The 21,968-nt window shown below is 35.6% G+C and overlaps 1 protein-coding gene across 11 annotated transcripts in view; it reads right to left on the bottom strand.

Moving 5' to 3' along the window:
* Positions 1-21,968, bottom strand: part of LOC129721707 (teneurin-m) — a 440,502-nt gene that overhangs the window by 403,043 nt on the left and 15,491 nt on the right. For 4 of the 11 annotated variants that reach the window (XM_055674594.1, XM_055674598.1, XM_055674597.1 and 1 more), the window contains one exon: positions 11,139-12,153. The exons of 6 other annotated variants lie outside the window; for them this stretch is intronic. In XM_055674594.1, coding sequence (XP_055530569.1) covers positions 11,139-11,220 — 82 coding nt within the window. In that variant the 5' untranslated portion in view covers positions 11,221-12,153. The remainder of the gene's footprint in view (positions 1-11,138; positions 12,154-21,968) is intronic. One more of the 11 variants, XM_055674595.1, reaches the window with a different exon arrangement.

Genomic DNA, 21,968 nt, shown 5'->3' with positions numbered 1-21,968 from the left:
CTTATTGGGACGATGCCTATATTCAGCAAGTGGAAACCATTCAACCTAATAGTGGTACGACACCCTGATAAGGCTTACATCAAATATGGGCCCGCCACAAAAGATCAAATCTCTGGTCGCAGTGAAAAATGTACCCAACAGGAAAAAAAACCTCCATCATTTTTGGGTTGTGAAATGCTCTGCAATATTTTCAATTGTAATATTCTCTGTTTTCTGTAAAAAACCGACTTATTTTTCAAAGAGTTGACACTCACAGAGTCTTTGAACGACCAGTGTACGAGAAACTGTCCCTAGGCAGAGTAAACAACGAATTGTAAACTAGGTGAAAAATTTGAAACAAATATTTTACCCACAACTCAAACGAATCGATTGAACTTTAAGCAGCACAATGAAGATAAAAGAGAAAAAATATGCCACACAATCATCTGCCAAATGTCGTCTAATCCCTCGAATATACCGCCAAAGCCAACTGTTTAAATTGCCAATCGGCCGTGATTGCGGGCCCCCTGCCATCTTTACCACTCACAACAGCCCAGCTAGGATTTCCCCCTTTTTCCGACCGTCCACAAAAAAAAAACAACGGTCGACCCCTCGCGCGAACAAGACCCAATGACATACCGCGCGCCGTACCCATTTGCATATCAATCAAAAATTAAAACAATTTATCCTTCATGGCCATTTTCCTCCGCACATGTTGTGCGTGCCCCGGGCAGTTGTGTCGTATCATTTCCCCTCGGGGCAATTTACACACGAAATTAACATAAAATAGCTATTTGCGCCGATAGTGTGATGAAGTTATTCCTCTCCGCTGCTGCATGTCCTGCGGCGGTGTCTCATCCTGCCTCCGAAATGCACTTCGCTCAAGTTCTGCACCCGACAGGGGGCACCCCAGAGCTCAAGCGATGTTATTGATTCTGGCACTTCTCTCCTTTCTCAATATCCTTTCTCTTCGCAGTGGCAGTCTATATTTTTCGCCAACCCTCCGCTTTCTTTTGGCAGCAGCACAGCTGTTCCTTCGGAACGCCTCGCACAAATGGCGATTCCTTGAGCAACAACAGCAGCAGAAGAAACGAAGCGCATAAATATTACGAAAAATAAAACAGAGAATAGAGTCGCAGGGCACATAAAATTAAAAGAAAAACAAAAACCCAAGCATCTGTGAAAACAAAATCATTCAACGAGTCCTGGAAAAACCTCGGTACGGCTCTTCATCTGGGGAATGAAAAATCTTTTTTTCAAGCAAACAGTGAACGACCGACCAGCAACTTTTTTCTCTCCCATTGTTTCGTTGACTTTCCTTAATTTCTGCCGTTCGTCCCGGCGCGGCGCACTCGCAGCTCCTTCTGGGTGTGGATAACCCGTGCACCACTGGTCGGGATGGAGTAAATATTTGGCAACTTTCGTATCCTCTCTTCGCTGCACTCCGGCAGCCCCTGTCGTGGAAAAGTTTTTTCCTCCGGCTTCAGTTTTCATTTTTATCGCTAGCTTGCTACACACCAATACACACACACACACACAACTGGTTAGCCAGAACGGGCGGTCATTAGACCATCAGCACAGGACGGCACAATAAGCTGCGTCCTTCGTTGCTTCCGCTGTGGCTGTACGGCTGGTGACATTAGCTTCGTCGACGGGGAGAGAAAGGTGGCCCTCATTAGTGCTTGCCACCTGCTCCGTCATCATCATCATCATCATGCATCAAAGCAGGCGTAGGCGCGACAAAAGTCAAAAAACGGCTGCTTCGAGATCAAAAGATAGCGGCAGATTTTAATTATGCGATTGTGCGAAGCTGTGGAACATTAATTCGGTACTTTACTCCGAACGACGACGTACGGGAGGTGATGTTTCAGTGTGTCGAGGTTTGTTGGAGGTTTTTCATCAGCTGAAATCGGTAGAAGAAAGCGGCGCCAACGGACGACGATCGACCGACAGACCGACACGGTCGTCATGTAATTGCTACTATCAACGGAATGCTGGGATTCTACAACACTGCCGGTGAAAAGGCAGGATGGCTGCTTCCGTTGAACTTCGAGCACTATTTAGTGCGGTGAGTGTTTTGACGGCTGCAGCTGAAGTGTGAGAGCAGAGCAGAGCATATGAGGCCTCAAAAGTGCACTACTAAAGCGTTACCGTTTCCTGTGGGATTCCAAGTGTGCGCAGCACTTTGCATTGGCCGTTCCGGTTGCCGGGCGGCCGTGCTTTGTAAGCAGGTGTTCGTTAGTAGCTTGTTGAGGACAATTTCGCAAAATGACTTTAGAAGTGAAAAAAAATGCTTCATACCTCTTGAGTTGACAACTTATCACGGCATTGACAAGCTGTTTATGGGCTGGATGTGATGTTTTAATTAATTCGAAAGAAAAAAAAAATCTCGCTTAGTGTTTTGATGAATAGCAGACATTTTGTTTAACGACTTTGACTACTAAGTATCTTTTGAAACATAATTCTGTGGTTTCTATTTGAAACAGCATGAATAGTGAACATCCATCAAAGGTTAGTGAAAAACAAGACACGGCAAAAATATTGTAAAAACAAAACTAGCTAGAGCAGTCAATTTTTTGCATTCTGATGTTTCGGTTATCAAGAAAGTTACATAACCTCTTTAAGTCTGGGGTAGAATTTTGTCGTCTATGTATCATCCCGATAAAAATACCCATGTTGGGTGGTATTTAATAATTTCTAGCTGTTTTTTGGAAAATAGAAGTTGCCATTCTGGATTTTAAGATGGCACCTGTAATTGATTTCCGGTATCTGTGCATCATTCTGGTATTTGGTCATTTTAAGCTGTTTTCCAAAAATCGGAAGTCGCCAGTTTGAATTTTAAAATTACACCTGAAGATGAGTTCACGGCCCGGTGCATCATCTACTAGAAATCTAATATTTGATGGTATTTGACCATTTCGGTCGTTTTCCAGAAACGGGAAGCCACCATCGTGGGTTTCAAAATGACGGCTGGTGTCGAGTTCTGAATTCTGAGCATCAACGTGGTTCCGGGAATAACCGTATTGGATGGTTTTGGTCATTTTAAGCTGTTCTCTAGAAACCGGAAGTCGCCATCTTGAGCTTTAAGGTTATATCTGGAGACAATTTTTAGGCAACTAGACTATATTCTGATTCCGGAAATAACCATATTAAATTAAAATTAAATCTGGAGTCGATTGCAGGTTTCTAACCATCATCCCGACTCCGGAAATAACCATATTAGGTAGTATTTACCCATTTGTAGCTGTTTTCCAAACATCGGAAGTTGTCATCTTATAGTACGGCGTCCGAATTCGATTTTCAGCCTCGGGTCTCATTTCACTTTTTAAAATACTCATATAGACACGTAGCTAATTTCCAAGTCGATTGCAGCAAAAACGAAGAAAATCCGTTGAAAACTGAACGAGTTATAAGCAATTGAAATTGGCCAATTTTCGTGACGTTGACGAATTCGAAACTTTATTTAAGAAGCCTCCTGAAAAACGTACTCCTACGCCAAAACTGTACCAAAATTCTATTGGAGCAAACCTGAAATTTTACCTAAACTTAGATATAACTTAACTGCAGCTCAACGTAAATTTTGAAACTAGGTTGTGATTGAACTGAGACTTTCTTGAAACTTTACCAAAATGAGCCGAAATTGAAACAAAATTGTATTGAATTCAAACTGAACATGAAACCAAACTGAGTTAAAACCGAACTAAATCCGAACTGAAACTGAACTACAAACTAAACTGGAACTGAACGAAAACTACAACGACGAATAGCTGAGAATAGACTGAAACTGAGCTAAAATTCAACTGGTACTGTATTAAAACTTATCCTTAACTAAAATGCAACTGTACAAACATTAAAATTCAACTGAAACTAAACAGAAACTGAACTGAAACTCAGTTGAAACTGTATTTCAACTGATCCGAAATCCAACCAAAACTATATGAAGGAAGTCCGAAACTAAACTGAATTAAACTTGAAACTGAACTCCTACCGGACTAGAATTCAAAGAAACTTAATTGAAACTTAACTCAGCTAAAACTAGGCCAAACTGAAGCTTAACTAAAACTGGCCTGAAACATACCTGAAACTTGATTGGAATTGAGTTGAAACCAAACTGAAACTGATCTGGAACATAATTAAAATTGAGCTGAAACTTAACTAGAAATAATCGAAAACTGAACTGGAACTAGTTCAAAACGCAACTTAAGCCGGACAGAAATACAACGAAACTGAACTAAAAGTGAATTGAAATCGAATTGAAGTTAAATTGAAACTGAAACGAAATTGATTGGAAAATTAACTGAAACTTTACTGGAACTCAACCCAAATTGAAAATTGAACTGAAAAAAGCTGCAACTGAATGAAGACTAAGCTGTAATTAAACAAAGACTGAACTGCAACTGAACTGTAACTGAGTTATAACTGAACTAAAGTCGATCTGAAACTGAACCGAAAACTAAACAGAAACCGAACTAAAGCTGATCGGAAACTGAGCTAGAAATGAACCGAAAATAAACTGAAATTACCCAAAATTTCGTTGAAACTTACTGGGAACTAAATTAAAACTAATCCCAAACTTAAATGAAGCTGTACTAAAGCTAAAATAAATTGAAACTAAACAGAAACTGCACTGGAGCTGAGCTGAAACCTAACTGAAATTATGCTGAAACTGAATTGAAACTACATTGAAACTGATCCGAAATAGAACTGAAACCGTTCGTAAGAAAGTTCAAAAGTAAGTTGAAACAAATTTGAAACTGTGTATTGTGCCGTGTCAAATAAATGTTGTGTGAACAAAAAAAAAATTGAAACTGAGCTCCCACCGGACTGAAATTGAATTAAACCTAAATCGAAATAGGACTTCGTTGAAACTGAACTGATCCGAACTGCAAATGATATGAAACATAACTAAAACCTTATAGAAAAAAAGATGAAACTTAACTAAAACTGACTGAAATTTAAGTAAAATTAAGCTGAAACTCAACTTGAAGTAACGGAAACTGAACTGAAAATAGTTCGAAACTGAACCCGAACCAGGCAGAAATTACAATAAAGTCTATTTTACACGGTTTTATTTTACACGGTTCTTTTTTACGACGATTTTTCAAATAACGCGATTTTTTTTTTTACGTCGTTTTCTCAAATAACGCGGTTTTATTTTACACGGTTTTTTTGCACGATTTTTCGTCTTCGCGTAAAATTGTTACAGTAAGTAACAGTAACGGTAACAGAGTAGGCTGTTTTTTACACAGTTTCATTTTCACACGGTTTCATTTTTTACGACGTTTTTCCAAATAACGCGGTTTTTTACACGGATTTTTTGCACGGTACGTAGAATCGTGTGAAAAAGAACTTTACTGTATATGAAGCTGAACAGGAACTAAATTAAAATCAAACTAAAGTTTGATTGAAACTGTTACCAAACTGATTTGAAACTTAAAACAAACTCAAACCCAACCATAAGTTGAACTGAATAAAGCTACAACTGAGAGAAAATTGAATGAAAACTGAGCTGTTACTAAACAAAGACTGAATTGGAACTAAGCCTGAACTGAAACTGAACCAAAAATTGAACAGAAACCTAACTAACCCTGAGCGAGAACTGGGCTCGAAATAAACCGAAAATAAACTGAAATCGAGCTCAAATTTATCTGAAACTAAATTGCAACCAATCTTAAACTTATATGAACCTGTACTAAAATAAAATTGAACTGAAACTAAACAGAAACTGCACAGCAACTGAACTAGAACTGAATGGGAATTATGCTGAAACTGAATTGAAACTACATTGAAACTGTATAAAAACCGATCCGAGATTGAACTAAAACTATATTAAATATACTTCCAAACTAAATTGAAACAAATTTGAAATAGAATTTCTCCCGGTCCAAAATTGAATGAAAGTGAACTGAAACTGAACTTAGTTAAAATAAATAACTAAATGAACAAAAAAGTTGAACTAATTAAATTGAAACTGAAATAAAACTGGTATAAATATAACTGAAACCTAATTGAAACTAAACTGAAACATAAATGAAGCTTGATTAAAATTGAGCTAAAACTCAACCAGAAATAATTAAATACTGAGCTGAAACTAGTTCAAAACTGACAGAAAGACAGGTTAGATAATTGAAATCGAACCTAAATTTAAACTGCAATGCAATTGAAAATGAACTGAAACTTTACAGAGACTCAATCCAAATTGGAAGTTCAACCAAATCCAAAGCAGCTGAAAACTGAACTGCAAGTGAATTACTGAACTACTAAACTGACTGACTGAAGGTAAACTAAAATTTAACTGAATCTGAGCGGAAATTGAACGGAAACTGAATTGGCACTGATCTGACACGACACCTAAATAGAGCTGAAACTGAGCTGAAACTAAACAAAGCCTGAATTGAAACTGATTCGAAACTAAAACTGTAATAAAACTGATTTAAAACTTCGTTGAAACTAAGGCTGTCAGATATCACTTAACTGAAACTAAACCAAAACGGAACTGAAATTGACCTAAAACTGAACTGAAATTTGACTTAAGATAAACTGAAACCAAATTGAGACTCAATTAAACTCAACTTGAACTGAAACCAAATTAACACTAATTTGAAACTGCGCTGCAATTGACTTATAACTTCACTGAAACTAATGTTTCCGAGTTTCAACTGAAACTAACTGAAATTGAACTGGAACTGGACTGGAATTGAAATGAAACATAGCTGAAACTAGACTGTAACTAAATTAAAGCTGATCTGAAATTTAAAAAAAAAACTAAAACTGAATAAAAACTGAGCTGAAACTAATCAAAATAATGAACTGAAAAAAAAACTTAATCGGAACTCAAACTGTAACAAAACTAAATCGAAACTTAACTGAAACTAAAGCTGACTGATATCGAATGAAACTAAACCAAAACTAAACGGAATTTGATCCAAAAGTCAACTGAAATTGGATTTAAACTAAACTAAAACTAAATTGGACTAAACTTGAACCGAGAACACATTACAACAGTTCCGAAACTGTGCCGAAATCGAGCCTTCTGGGTCATAATTCACTGAAACTAAAGTTTCCAAGTTTCTACTGACACTAAACTTAACCTAAACTGAATTTGCACTGACACTGGACAGAAACTGAAAGGAAAACAGAACTGAAACTATACTGTAACAAAACGAAAACTGAAAAAGAACTAAAAGTGCTTCAAAGTGAGCAGAAACTTAACAAAGAGTGAAACAAAACTAAATTAAAACTGATTCTAAACTGAAACTGTAACAAAACTGATTTAATAGTTAACTGAAACTAAAGCTGACAAATATCAAATGAAACTAAACTAAAACTGCAATGAAATAAGACTTAATGCTAACCATGAACTGATTTGAAACTAAACTAGATTTAACTTGAACTAAAACCAAATGAAACCTGATTCGACACTGCACTGAAACTGAGCTGGAACTCATAACTTTACCAAATCTAAGGTGTCAGGGTTTCAAATGACACTTAACTGAAATTGGGCTGAATTTGCACTGACACTGGACAGAAACTGAAATGAAACTATACTGCAACTAAACTAAAACTGAGCTGAAAATAAAAAAGCTTCAAGACTAAATAAAAACTGGATTGAAACTAAACAAAGACTGAACTGAAACTGAATTAAAACTGATTCAAAACGGAACAGATAAAAAATAAATTAAACTAAAACAGATCTGGAATAAGACTTTAGTTTAACTGAAAGTGAATTGAAACTAAATTAAATTTAACTTGATCTGAAAGTAAATTGAGTGAAACTATATTGAAACATCTTGAGCTGACTTTGCTTCGAAACTGAATAAACCAAACCTGAAACTATAACTGAACTGAACCTGAAGAAGAACTAAAACAATAAAAAACAGAGCTGAACTAATTAGAGACTACACTGAAACTGAATTATAACTGATCCGAAATTGAAACTGTAATAAAACTGATTCAAAACTCAACTGAAACTAAAGCTGACAGATGGTCTGCGTGCGACCAGACCGAACCAAGCGCCAAAAACTTTATTTCGAGTAATCGGTGATCAAAGTTTAACCACCACGTATGTTTCCTGCAAACTGCTGCAAAGAAATTTTGTTATAATACCATTATAAACTGTTCAAATAATTTAGTTTTATCATAAAAGATAGATTATCAAATTTAACATCCATTGGTGTCAAAAACTCAATTTTAAAAGAATGGCGCTTGGTTCGGTCTGGTCGCACGCCGACCAGATATCAAATGAAACTAAACCAAAATTGAACTAAAGTTTATCTAAGACTTAACTGAAATTAGACTCAAAATTACCTTAAACGGAAATGAAACTAAATTAAACTTAACTTGAACTGAAACAAAATAAAACTAATGCGAAACTGTGCTGAAACTGAGCTAAAATTGGTTCATAACTTCACTGAAACTTAAGTTTTCAGGTTTTCAAATGAAACAAAACTGGAATTGAGTTGAATTTGCACTAAAACTGGACTGCAACAAAAAAGAAAAAATACTGAAACTATACTGTAACCAAACTAAAAGTGAGCAGGAGCTGAAAACAACTGAAACTGAATTGAAACTGAGCTGAAACTAAACAAAGACTAACCAGAAACTGGAGGGAACCTGATTCGAAACTGAAACCGTGATGCACCTGATTCAAAACTCAACTGAAACTAAAGCTGGCAGGTATCAAATCAAACCAAAACAAAATTTAACTGAAATTGACCAAACAACTGAATTGAAACTAAATTAAACTAAACTTGAACTGAAACTAAATTAACACTAATTCAAAACTGAGCTGAAATTGGTTTTTAACTTCTCTGAAACTAAAGTTTACTAGTTTCAAATGAAACTAAACTGAAATGGAGCTGAATTTGCACTTAAACTGGACTGAAACTGAAATGAAACATAGCTGAAAATATACTGTAACGAAACTGAAACTGAACTAAAACTGATAAAAGCTTAGCTGAAAAAAAAAAACAAAACTGAAACTGTGTGATTCGAAACTGCAATTGTAATAAAACTGATTGAACACTTAACTGAAACTAAAGCTGACAGATATCAAAACCCAAAATGAACGAAATTCGACCCAAAATTCAACTGAAATAGAAACTGAACTTGATTAAAACTGATTCAAAACTAAACTGAAACTGAACTTAAGTTAATTCATAACTTAACTGAAACTAAAGTTTCCAGAAATTGAATCTATACTATATCTGAAATAAAAATGAACAGGAATCAAAAAAAAAAAACTAAACTGAAACTGACCTTAAACTGATTGAGAACTAAACAGAAACTGAAATAAAACTCAACTGAAACTTAAACTGACAGATATCAAGTGAATCTTAACCAAAACTAAAAAGAAAGGGATCTGAAACTGAACAGAAATTGAGCTGAATTTGTACTGAAACTGGATTAAAAATAAATTAACGTTAGTTTGAACTGAAATTGAACATAAACTGATTCGGAACTGTACTGAAACTGAGCTGAAATTTGTTCGAAACTTCACTGAAACTAAAGTTTCCAGACATCAAATGAAACTAATCTGTAACTGAACTGAAAATGAACTGAATAAGAATTGAAACTGACCTAAAACTCTACTGAAACTGAAATTGAACTGGAGTTTGTCAAGTAACAAAACTGGTTCTATCAAAGTTATATAGCGCTGTTTTGGCTGTGAAACTTTGATGAAACTAATATTGTTACTAGGGTTAATTGAAACTGAGCTAAACTAAACTGAAACCTAATTGCAACTGAACTGGAGTAAAATAGAAGTTATATGGAACTGAAAGTTAATGAATTGAATGTTAACTAAAACTGAACTGAACCTGAAAGGAAACTAAATTATAACCGAGCTAGAGTTAACAATATTTTATCTATGTTTCAAACTTCTCCCAGCAGATTCGGAATTACCTTTAAAAAAGTAATCAATTTGAGGTTCACATAACTGTAAACTCAATTCTAAATCCGTTAAACTGTGCCCCAACGATTACCCAAAACCACCCCGCTAGATTAGTCCACCGACTACGGTAGACTACACAAATCTCCTGCAGCAACCAATTAATCTTACAATTAATGTTAAATTGGGAAATATTTCAATATCTTTCCTCGGGTTGGGTCGATTCGCAATGCGAACTCGGAACTCTCTAACGTTCCCAAAGCCAACATTCAAACAACATAGACCGTTCTGAAACTGGGCCCGGTTCTGGGCCAATAAAGTGGTCTAGGTACTGGTGTCCGTATGGGAACTGTCCATGTAGGCGGTCAACTAGTTTGGAGATTGTAACCCCAGTTGCCATTTCGCTGGAAAAAGGAGGATGACACCACCCGATGGCGTTGGCTTGGCAATGGATGGTGGAAAAACTGCCACGGGAGGCGGTACAGTAATCGTAGTAGGCTCCGTCGACGTTCGTCGGAGATAAATGCAATTTCATGATGTTGTGCCATAGCATGACTTTATCGTCGCCGGGCCACAACACTGTTGTGCGCCTGTTTCGGCTTCTGGTCAAACACTAGTACGGCAGGATTAACACGCGAAACACACATACGCTTGGAACCACCATGGGAGCGCGACCGTCGCGTCGTCCTGGCTGTCGGTCTCCGTTGTCTCGACCGGGCGCAAAGTATGCAAAAATAGGATTAAAATATCATCAATTTAATCCAGAATTTATTTTCGGTTTCGCCTGGTCCAAGGCAAGTCGCTCTAGGTGGCACTGACGCTTTCACAGATGGACTGGATTGTTCGAGCAAGCTTGGCATGGCGGCCATTCCGTGGACGATGGTGCGTTGTTAAGTACAGTTGACCACTGTTGGCAGAGAAACGATTGCGAATCATACGCTCGTCATATTCGCTTAGTCAATGCCAGGTTCTAATACCGACCTTGACCCACGGCCTGCTCGGATGGTGGCGAAAACAATGAACGTCAAACGTGAGCCGCATGCAAACGCTATCATTCAGACGCAGCCGGCCACGTTACGCACATGTCAAATTAAGCATTATAAACGCCCCTGGCTTCGCGTTCTCGGGAAATCACAGCCGGCCAGCACAACATTATAACATATGGAAGGCACGACGGGGAAAAACGACCCCAAAACAGAAAACCCAAAAATCACATGAGAACATATTAAATTAAAGTAAGAAAAGAAATATGAAAGCAATAAATAATAACCTCTTGTGTTGTTTTTCACGGCTCCACGAAGTATTCCATTATCACGGCAGTCCATGGTTGCATTAAATTCGTACGAGTTCATCTTGACTGCGGCACACAGTCCACATCCCCCAAGGTCCGCGTCCGTTCTGCCCTTCCTTCTGCTATCCTCCTTCCGCTTCCTACTGCTGAATTTAATTTTACACTGACTTCACTTGCTATATTCGCCTGCTACCCGAAGCGATTGCACACAGCCCTGGCACGCACACATTAAGCACAAATATGGGGCTCTCGTTTTTCGCTCGATCGTCGAATTTTTGGGTGAGCTCTAAAGATTTAACCGGTGCATTTTTTATTGTTGTCGCTATGTTGTTAAATTTAATCGGCCCTTTTTTGTTGTTGCTTTCCTCTACCTCCTTTCTTGCTCACCCGGTATGCTTTAAACGAATTACCAGCGAATAACCGAACACCACCGAGTGACATAAATTATGACATTTTTTCCCGGACTGGTTGATGAAAAAAAAACCGAACTGAAATATTCCTGATTATGTTTCCGAGAATACAAACACAAACACTGAACTGAAACAAAAAAATCAGCACACGCACCACCGACTCACACAGAGACACAGAGACACAGAGAACGGAGCCGGAAGCACAAACCGCGAGCCCAGAAAAACTTATCAAATTTTCATAAATTTACATATTATTTTCCTATTTGTCACTGATAGCTAGCTCGCACAACACAGCATTAAGTGGCATCATCCCCATTTGCCCCGCTGCGTCCTTCCGTTCATTCGGCACCGCGATGATAATCGTCGTCGTCGTTTTTTTTCTCCGCTCTCTCGCTTGTTTTCTTCCGCTTACGGGCGCGCACTTTTACACCCACCGCGGTTCTATTGTGTTGGCGTTGTTATTAATATTTGTTGTAGCACGGGGGAGGAAGGAAGTGACGAGAAATTTCGTCAGCGCTGGTCACCTGCACTGCTGAAGCTGTGGGCACAGAGTGGTGTAACGTTGTTCTAACTTCCGACGCCTGCTGGGATGCAAATCACACACGCACGCACATAGGAAGCGCGTATAATCAAAACAGGAAATTATATGAAAATAAAAGAGAAATGATAGAGAGAAAAAAAAGAAATCAATACAAAGGTAAAACTAGAATGAAAATAGGATTATTATTTGTGAATTTGTCGGTGTTTGTTTTGTAACAAGGGGTTTGTTATTAATTGGTGTTTTCTCTGATTTTAATGTTAGTACATATAAATCGTTGCAGCGTTGACTGAACATGTTTGGTGATAATAACTAAATTTGATAACGTTGGCTTCGATTGAATAATATAAAAGTGTCTATTTGTTACGACGAAGTTTGTTGACATAGGTTTTTGTAGCAGTCACTGACCTGAAACTTAACATAAACTGAACTGACAATGAAGTGGAACTGTACGGAACTGAAGCTGATAAGAAACTGAACTGAAACTGGTCTGAAATTGAATTGATACTTAACTAGAGCCCAACCAAAATTGAATTAAAACGTGACTGGAGTTAAACGGTGACTGAACAAATACTAGACTAAAATTGAGCAGAAATTGAACGAATCTCAACTGAAATTTAATTCAAGCTGAAAGGACCTACTTACACAAACAGTCTTCTCCCGAACCAGGACTGGAACATACGTCAATCAGCTGGATTAAAATTTTACTGATACTAAACGAAAACTCAACTGCAACTGATTTTGAACTCGGCTGAAACTAAACTTTATTTGAACAAATATTGAGCTAAAGCTGAGCAGAAATTGAACTGTACTAAAACTGAGAACTGGACAAGAGATGAAACTGCTGAACAGTAAATGTCCTGAAACTGAGTTAAAACTGAATTGGAGCTGAACAGAAATTGAAATTTAATTAAGTTCAAGCTGATCAGAAACTGTAGTGAAAATGAGCAGAAACTAAACTTATGCTGAACAGGATAGATCCTGAAACTGAGGATCAAACGAACTGAAACTGAACTAAAATTATACTGAAACCAAACTGAAAATAAACTAAATTACAGTTTGTTTACACAGTCTTAACTGCAAATTTTTGAGCTGGGTTTAGAGCACAATGGAAGGTTATTGCTACCGATATGGGAGAGTTTAATTATTGATTATAAAACATAAAGTCCTTATGCAAGTTATGTCCATTAAAAAATGTGACTGACTTTTTGAATGACTTCGAGAAATTTACACGATTTGAACATAATTGACAGGTTATCTCGGCCAATCAAGTGAAAAACGAATGAAAATAAAATGCAAAATTACCACATTCAATTGAAATAACGCTGAACGAAAAACAGTACAACTTTCTATCTCCTGAGGAAGGCCAAGTCCAAAGGCCGAAACGTCGGACATAAAACATAGTAGCTTTTGATCCACCGTTACGACTGAAAAAGCCGTATTTCCCTTGGAATTAAAAAAAGGTTTTTCTGTAAAAGAGCATATGACTTTTCTCATCAGCAGCTCAACCCATTTGAGCCCGAGTCATATTTGAATGGTTTTTACAGTCAATAAACCAAACAAACTTTTTCAAGAACTTTTTCTCCAATCGAAAGCATATTCAGACGGAAATTTGTAACAAAGCCAATTAGATATTAGGCTGGATAAATTAGACGCAATTCCTGAAATACAAACAGAGTTGTTTGTTTTGCGAAAATATTTTAAGTGAAAGTTCCAAGTTCCAAGTCCACCTAGAACAGTGGAAACAAGAAAACAACAAGTCGTTTTATTTCGAATCTGCGCATGAAGAAATTACAAGATACAAATAGAATCCATGCAAAAGTTTACCTGGTCCACACAGTATTTTTCCAGTTGGTTTGAACCGGTTTACTAGACGAACACACAGACACACACTTCTGCGGGGCCCCAACTTAATTCTTATTGATTGTTCGGTTAACTCGGTTTTAAAAATGAAAATATAATAAATTTTCCATTTAGTTGAAATAATTCACACACATTTGTGCGTGACCCCAACAGCTTTTCTATAATACTTAGCACACTGTTTTAAAGGTTGCAAAGGTTGCAATGAAATGATGGAAAATATGTTGATCCAAAAAGAGAGTCATAGTGGCTTTAAAAAAAGTTGTTCCTATATTTTTTCTTCATTTTGTGGAAGTTGCAATTATGCAATTTATTCACTCAAAGGTGAGGAACGAGTTTTATTTTCTCATTTTTGCACAAAAAAAGTCACCTTTTTGTCGGAAATGTTGTGGCACATCTATTAAGAAGCAAGTTTGTGTTCTCTCGGTTAAGTCAAATGGACTTTTGTGAAGCTTTCTATAAAATACCCCTTAAAATTATTTTTCCAAATAACTTTTTTTTTGTATTTATTTTTATATCAATGACTGGTAATGATTATGTAAGTTTTTTTCTGTCTTTTAGATTCCTCAATTTTTTTTAATGAAATACACGACAATTCAGACCTTCCCGACGTTTCGGCCATTTTTAGTGGCCTTTTTCGAGGAAAACCTGTGTTTATCGGAAAATGTTAGTAACATAGTATAAAGTGTAAACATTTTATGCTGAATACATTTTTCTCTCGATAAAGGCCACCAAAAATGGCCGAAACGTCGGATAATTGGACTAGATTGCGGTGGATTTATTTTTCTGTTGTTTTTCTACAAATTCTCAATTTCCTTTGATGTTGTTTACTATAACAAAATACACGATTTCGTCGAAAAAAGTCTATTTTTATCTTCCATGTCTTTTTAATTAATGAAGATTTCAATTGGAACAATGCACTTATTTACTAGCAAATATCAACTGAAAGAGGCAAATACTGATATCTGTATTGAATGATGTTTGACTTGTACTTTAATACAGAAATGATTTTTGCTGTGGATTTACGCCTGTGGTGTGTTAGTGTTTTATTTTAGTGAAAATCTTCAATTACTCAAATAAGATAAAAAATAAAAATAAGCTTTTTCTGGCGAGATGGTATGTTTTGTTATAGAAAACAAAATTGGAGAGCATTGAAAAACAGTGGAAAAACATATGAAATGTTATATTGAAAACATCGATTTTACAAGAAACTCCATTTAAACAGGCAGATTGAAGTTTGGTTTTAATTGTTTCTTATAAATTGGGCCACAAATTTGTCTAACGAAGCGAATTAAAATTCGTTTCTCACTTTTTGGTGAACTGTTCACAAAATTGTAACTTCTTCAAAACGTAGAATTTTATTAGAACAACTTTGCTGAAGACATTCTCAATTTTTTTCTTGGTCAAAATAATTTCGGTTACGTTCAGAGTGAAGCGTTTTTTTTTGCAGCTCACGCCATAAAAAAAATAAAATATTTACTAATTTACGTGTATTTTCCCGATCAGAAAAAAAAAACAAAAATGTAACAGAAGTTGTTAGTTTGTTACGGGGAAAACCTTACAGGCTGTGTTTTCAATTTGGTCCCGTTAATTGTTAAAATAACAGAAATTATAACAGAAATGATTCTACTAGTATCAAACACATATCAAAATTTGTTACTAATATATCAACTTTCTAACAAAATTAGATAGTATATAAAACAATATAATAACAAACATTGTTGGAAACAACAGGTTTTGTTAAAAACGAAAAATGAGTTAGACTTGTTTCAGAACTACTTCATTTCACGTTTTGTTATTATAACTCATTCAGATTCAATTTTGTTATCAAAATTTTATGGAGAAATACAAAATTGTATCAAAATATGTTATATGTATCTCACGTTGATAGAATTTTGTAATTTTTTAGTTATGCTCTTCTGATCGGGTTGTTACTGGCTGTTGGTTGTAATCAGTCTAAAGCCAGGAATAAAAACTGTTGTGTATTTGTAAACCAGCCACATTTGTGCGTGGCCCCAACCGCCTTTCTACGATAAACACTGTTTTTGAAGCTGCAAAAACAGGATAAATATAATTTTGACCCAAAAATTGATTTTAAAGAAGTTATATTTATGTGATTAATCCACCTAAAAGTGAGAAACGTATTTAACTTATCTCATTTTTCCGCACAAAAAGCCATTGTTTTCCTGAAAAGTTGTGGCACATTTAATAGGAAACAACTTTTTCGGAAACAACATATGTCTATCAATCTATTTTAATGGTCTTTTGTGGAGCTTTCTATAGAATGCTTTCTAAAATTATTTTTTCCCTATAACGTTTTTCAGTGCTTTTCTGCAGTTTCCCAATGCTCTACAATATTGTTTATTTTAGCAGAATACAAAATTTCTCTGAAGAAAAAGTATTTTTCTATGTTTTTTAAGTTATTGAAGATTCCTAGTAAAACAATGCACTTATTCACTAACAGATAACACTAACACTAACAAAAAGAGACAAATGCGGACACCTATGAGCAAAATCATTTCAAATCGCCTGGAAATACGCGAAAATTTAATCGACCATTTTTGATTTGAATGAAACTTTGCACACGTATTTGGCTTAGCAAACTGAGCATTTTTCACAGGTGGAGAGATTTTTTACACCCATGAGTTACATTCTAAAAGGGCGTATGCCTTTTGGCATAGGTTTTATTCGAAGCATTGTAGCCCAGAAACCGTTGGTTGTATAGAAAAACTGTCTGAGAATGAGTTGTAGAGAATTTAAAATGCACCATAAAAAAATATACACTGTACAAGAAAAAATTTTTTTTGACCAAAAAAAGAGTTGAATTTTTTTTTATTTTTTTTTTAAGAAGCTTGACGTTAATGCGCAACTTTTCAAAAAAAGTCCAGGATGGAGAAATCAAAAGTAATTTTTTTATGGTAGATTAATTTTTTAATGAAAATTCTAATTCAAACATTCTTCAAAATATTTGTATTCTGATGATTTAAAAAGATGCAGAGAGTCGTTTTGAATCAAAAAGCTCTTGATAGTAAACATACTAAAGGCATTGGTTTTCGAGTTATTTCTAATTTAAGCTCGAAAAATTATAATTATTTAGGAAAATACACGTTTTTCTTAATTTATCCATGGTTCTCCAGCAAAAACCATACGTTCATTGGAATGCTTGATCAAAAATATACAATTCATTCTTTGACAACAAAACGATTGGGCGAACGGTTCTCAAGAAAAGAGTTGAATGTTCTAAGTGATATTGATATATATATATATATATATATATATATATATATATATATATATATATATATATATATATAAAGAGTAATACTTTTGTGTGGCAGCTATTATTATAGATTTTTTGAAAATATTGCTCCATTCTGTTACTCCTTGTTCATACTCTTCATATGATACTCAACTAAATGACATTTTTGATGATTTTTTATTACTTTTCTGATTAGACCAATCATACAATTCTTTTGCGCTTGTAATGGCCATTCGTTTTAATATGCCACCAATTGCATCGCATGGGCCTTCACCATGAGAAGTCGCAAAAAATGCCACTCTGCATCGACGTTATATTTAGTTTTGAACTTGCAAAGATATTTTTATTTTTATATTGTTTTCAAAAAACTCATTATTTTGGCAATGAACACCTGAACCACAACAGTATCATGATGGAGTACTTCCGATATTATGATGAAGCTGATATTCTTAAGTGTAACAAGTAGGTAGTGTTGCACGACAAAATTTTTTTTAATAAAACATTCGGCAAGGGGGAACGTGTAGGTAGGCTAAGGTTTAGCGCTTAGGTTATTTATGCAATCGTTTTGTTGTCAAAGAATGAATTGTATATTTTTGATCAAGCATTCCAATGAATGTATGGTTTTTGCTGGAGAACCATGGACTAATTAAGAAAAACGTGTATTTTTCGAAAGATTAATAATTTTTCGAGCTTAAATTTAAATAACTTGAAAACCGATGCCTTTAGAATGTTTACTACCAACAGCTTTTTAATTCAAAATGACTCTCTGCATCTTTTAAAATTGTCAGAATACAAATATTTTGAAAAATTTTTGAATTGGAAATTTCATAAAAAAATTAATCTACCATAAAAAAAATATTTTTCATTTCTCCATCCTGGTATTTTTTTGAAAAGTTGCGCATTATCGTCAAGCTTCTTAAAAAAAAAATAAAAAAAAATTCAACTCTTTTTTTTTTAAATTGAAAGTTAATGTTTATTTTTAATTTTTTTTGGTCAAAAAAAATTTTTTTTGTACAGTGTATATTTTTTTATGGTGCATTTTTAATTCCCTACAACTTATTCTCAGACAGTTTTTCTATACAACCAACGGTTTCTGGGCTACAATGCTTCGAATAAAACCTATTCCAAAAAGCATACGCCCTTTTAGAATGTAACTCATGGGTGTAAGAAATCTCTCCATCTGTGAAAAATGCTCAGTTTGCTAAGCCAAATACTTGTACAAAGTTCCATTCAAATCAAAAATGGACGATATTCGACCATCGGTCATTTGGCGCGATCTTGCTCCTATATTAAATGATGTTTGGCTTGTACTAATATGGAAAAAAACTGTAGATATTTCCGGTTTTTGTCGTTATCTGTTGGTTAATTGAAACATTGTTTTGATGAAAATCTTCGACTACTCAAGAAATGTAAGATATAAAAATAAACTTTCTTCTGTAAAATTCTGTGTTTTATTAGAGCAAACAACATTGTGAGCATTGGAAAAGTATAGGAAATCACTATAAAAAGTTGAATTTAAAATATCCATTTAACGATACATTCCATAGAAGAATCCACAAAAGTCGTTTGAAATGTGGTGTCTACGGCAATATTGTTTTTTTTTTTATAACATGTGCCACAACTTTGTCGAACAAAGTGTTCTTTTATGTGCAAAAAATTGGAAAAGTTATATTGGTTTTCACTTTTAGGTGAATTATTCACAAAATTGTAAACTTCTATAAAATGGAGAATAATTATTGGAACAAATTTGCTGAAGATACGTTGGCTCTAAAATCAATTTTTTGGGTCAAATAATTTTGATCACGTTTTGACAGCATTGGAAACAGTGTGCAGCGCTTCTTGTACCTCACGCCATGAAAAAATGAAAAGCAACTAATTCACTTGTAGCTTTTCACTGTCTGTTGGTTTAAATTGGACTTAAATCACGAATCCTAATATTTTTTAAATGTATTGGAAAAAACCAGACACAATTGTGCGTGGCCCCAACAGCCTTTTTTCAGGAAACAAATTGGTGTAGATAAATTGACTAAAAATGTTTTTTTAAGAATTTGTATTTAGTTTTGTTTTGTAATTTTTTTAAAGTTTTACTCAAGCAAACGTGGTAAAATGTTGGGAAATTTTCATCCTTTTGAATAACAAAATGTTTGAATAAATCTGCATCTCATGAGTTTCACAATGCACTTTTTCTGAACAGAAACTTTGTTTTTGAGGTTATTTTGATAAAAATTGTGGTTTGCAAATCAAGATTCTTACAAAAATAAAATAGTCAATTTTTAACTTGAATTTAATTAGAGGGGTGTGCAGCGATAATTTAATTACATTAAAGTTATAATTTTCTAACATTACATTAAAGTTATAATTTTCTAACAATACAAATATAAATTATTGGTGGAGTTATGGTAACCTTCCAGGAAATCTTTTTTCCTGAGAGTCTAACAGTAATTACGATGAAAACCCAGTAGGTTAACTACAATCATAAAACCCAGAAAATAATCCTTAGATTAAGGGCAAGTCCGTATTTGTGAACGATCACTCTCATTCATATTTTTTTTTTATTTTTCTAACTAAACCTTAGTTTGTTAAGCGCTGAAATTGTACTTTTTTGCGAAATAAAAGCTTACACATAAAATATAGTCTAATTCTGTATCGTGAAAATATGTAAGAAAATATGCCAAACATGAAAATTTCTTATTCTAGGGAGAGTTTTAGGTAGCTTCTGAAGACAATCATATCTGAGAACGAGTTTTAGTCGGCTTTTGTTGAATCGAAGAAAATATTTTTTTTTGGTATTCCTTTGAGGTTTTTTTTTTCAACTTATTTGTATTGAAACAAAAAATAAAAGAATAATTTTTATAAAAAATAAAGCAATTACGTACATAAAATTGAATCAGCTATCGAACGGTTTTTAGGTTGTTCGCTAACGTTTCGATCTTGTGATTCTGTTTTCATTAGTGGAAGGTATTCGCACTGAACACAACCAAAAAGTTAAATACATTTACAACATTATTGGCTTCAGGCTAGTTTTTTATTTGTTGGATCTGTGTCGAATAAAAACACAGTTCAGACAAAAATTGCTGGATTATAATAATACTGTTTAAATCATTTCCAGATTTCAAATCAAGAATTTAATTTATTTAATTTTCAAAAACCTAGATTTGATTTCGAATCTCGCAGCAGTTGCATTATCAAGAGATCAAAATTTTACTCCAGTTGAACCAGCATAAAAAAAAATATGTCTACATCCCAACTCGGAGATGGATTAACCCGGACTAAAACAATAATCCTGATGCCAAGTGTACCGGGCAAAAATACGTTTGTTTTACCAACATCTCGTCATCGTTTTCCACCTTTCCTCTGCGGGGCGTCGTCGTCGTTGGTGCTCGTAATTTGTTTCCTCCATTATCCCGAGGAAGAAAAAAACAATTCACTACCCACAACAGATCCCAAACTTGTTTATTCGGGCAGAGGCATCAGACTTTAAACTGTCTCACCAATTGTCGAGAATTTTGTCTCGTCCTCGTCCGATCAACATCTAGTCAGCCGTGACTCACTCTACACAGACCAGTCATGGCTACCTGCGTGTCGGAGGAATGCGTACCTTCCTCTAGCGCCAGGCTGAATCTTATCAATTTTTACGACGGTTTCCTCTGTCCCGTATCCTTCGGCCCGTTATCGACCGTCGTCGTCTTCGTCGTCGTCACTCCCGGGAGAGTATTTATATTGCCCTGACCTGACGGTTTTGCTGCCTGCTGCTTACACGCTTATACCTTTTCACACAGGATTGAGTTACCTTCGCAGTCCCGAAAGAAAACAACTGAACCCAAACAAAAATCAATAATCAATCTCCTATTCTAGTCGCAAGTTTCGTGTGAGTCATGCCGCGGCGCGAGAGATTAATCTTGAGGGGGGATTTTCAATTAATCCATCGTTCTTCAGGGTTGGCGCGCGAACTTGCCCAACGAGACGGACAGAAAAAGGTCCCTAATCCCTATCGATTTTCAATCAATTCACAACTAAATTCGGAACCTGCTAGCAGCCGAATCAGTCTCCCTTGGCTTGTACACTCTTTCATTAGTTTGCTCCCAAAAACGACGACGACGGGGTTAATTATTGACTTTTTCCCACGGCCAAAAATAGAAGACAAACGGTGGAAAACGGTTTGTCCTAACAGGATCGCCTTAAACGTTCAGCCGCCAGTTTTTATCCATGTTCAGCCTAAATAATAAATAAGAATCTACCCAAAATCGTTTCTCTTTGCTAAAAATAACCCTCGTCCGTCCACAAGCCGAGAAGGGTGGGTTGAGAAGGAAAAGCGGTGAAAAAAATCTCTTTCGCCTCTGTCGAATCGAAAGCATGTCCTTTCAGTTGGCCACTAGAGCGACTCGGAAAGGTTCCGACACTGCTGCACACACTGCTGCGGTGTGTGGTGGTTTGTATCTTTGTGTGTGTGTGCGCGTTCTGAGAGAATGTTGGCGAATTGGCGAGTGTCAATCGCAGAAGGCCTCCTGCGATGGTATCTGTTTCGAGCGCGTGCAAATCTATCGCCGCCGAGAGAGAGAGGGAGAGTCCAGAAAAAAGAGACACGGGGCGAAAAAGGAGCAAAAAAGGATGATGCTGCGGAAGTAAATTTCTCACGGATAGATGTCGCCAGCGGTACTGTTACACCGCTGGCTTTTGGTTTTGGCATTCGACTTGGCCCAGTTTTTCGGCGTCGAGGTTTATTTATCGATTTATTGTTTTGC

The sequence above is a fragment of the Wyeomyia smithii genome, chromosome 2, assembly GCF_029784165.1.
Source record: "Wyeomyia smithii strain HCP4-BCI-WySm-NY-G18 chromosome 2, ASM2978416v1, whole genome shotgun sequence".
NCBI classification, from domain to species: Eukaryota; Metazoa; Arthropoda; class Insecta; order Diptera; family Culicidae; genus Wyeomyia; species Wyeomyia smithii.
The sequence above is the reverse complement of the archived record's forward strand: the minus strand, read 5'-3'. Positions and strand labels throughout refer to the sequence as shown.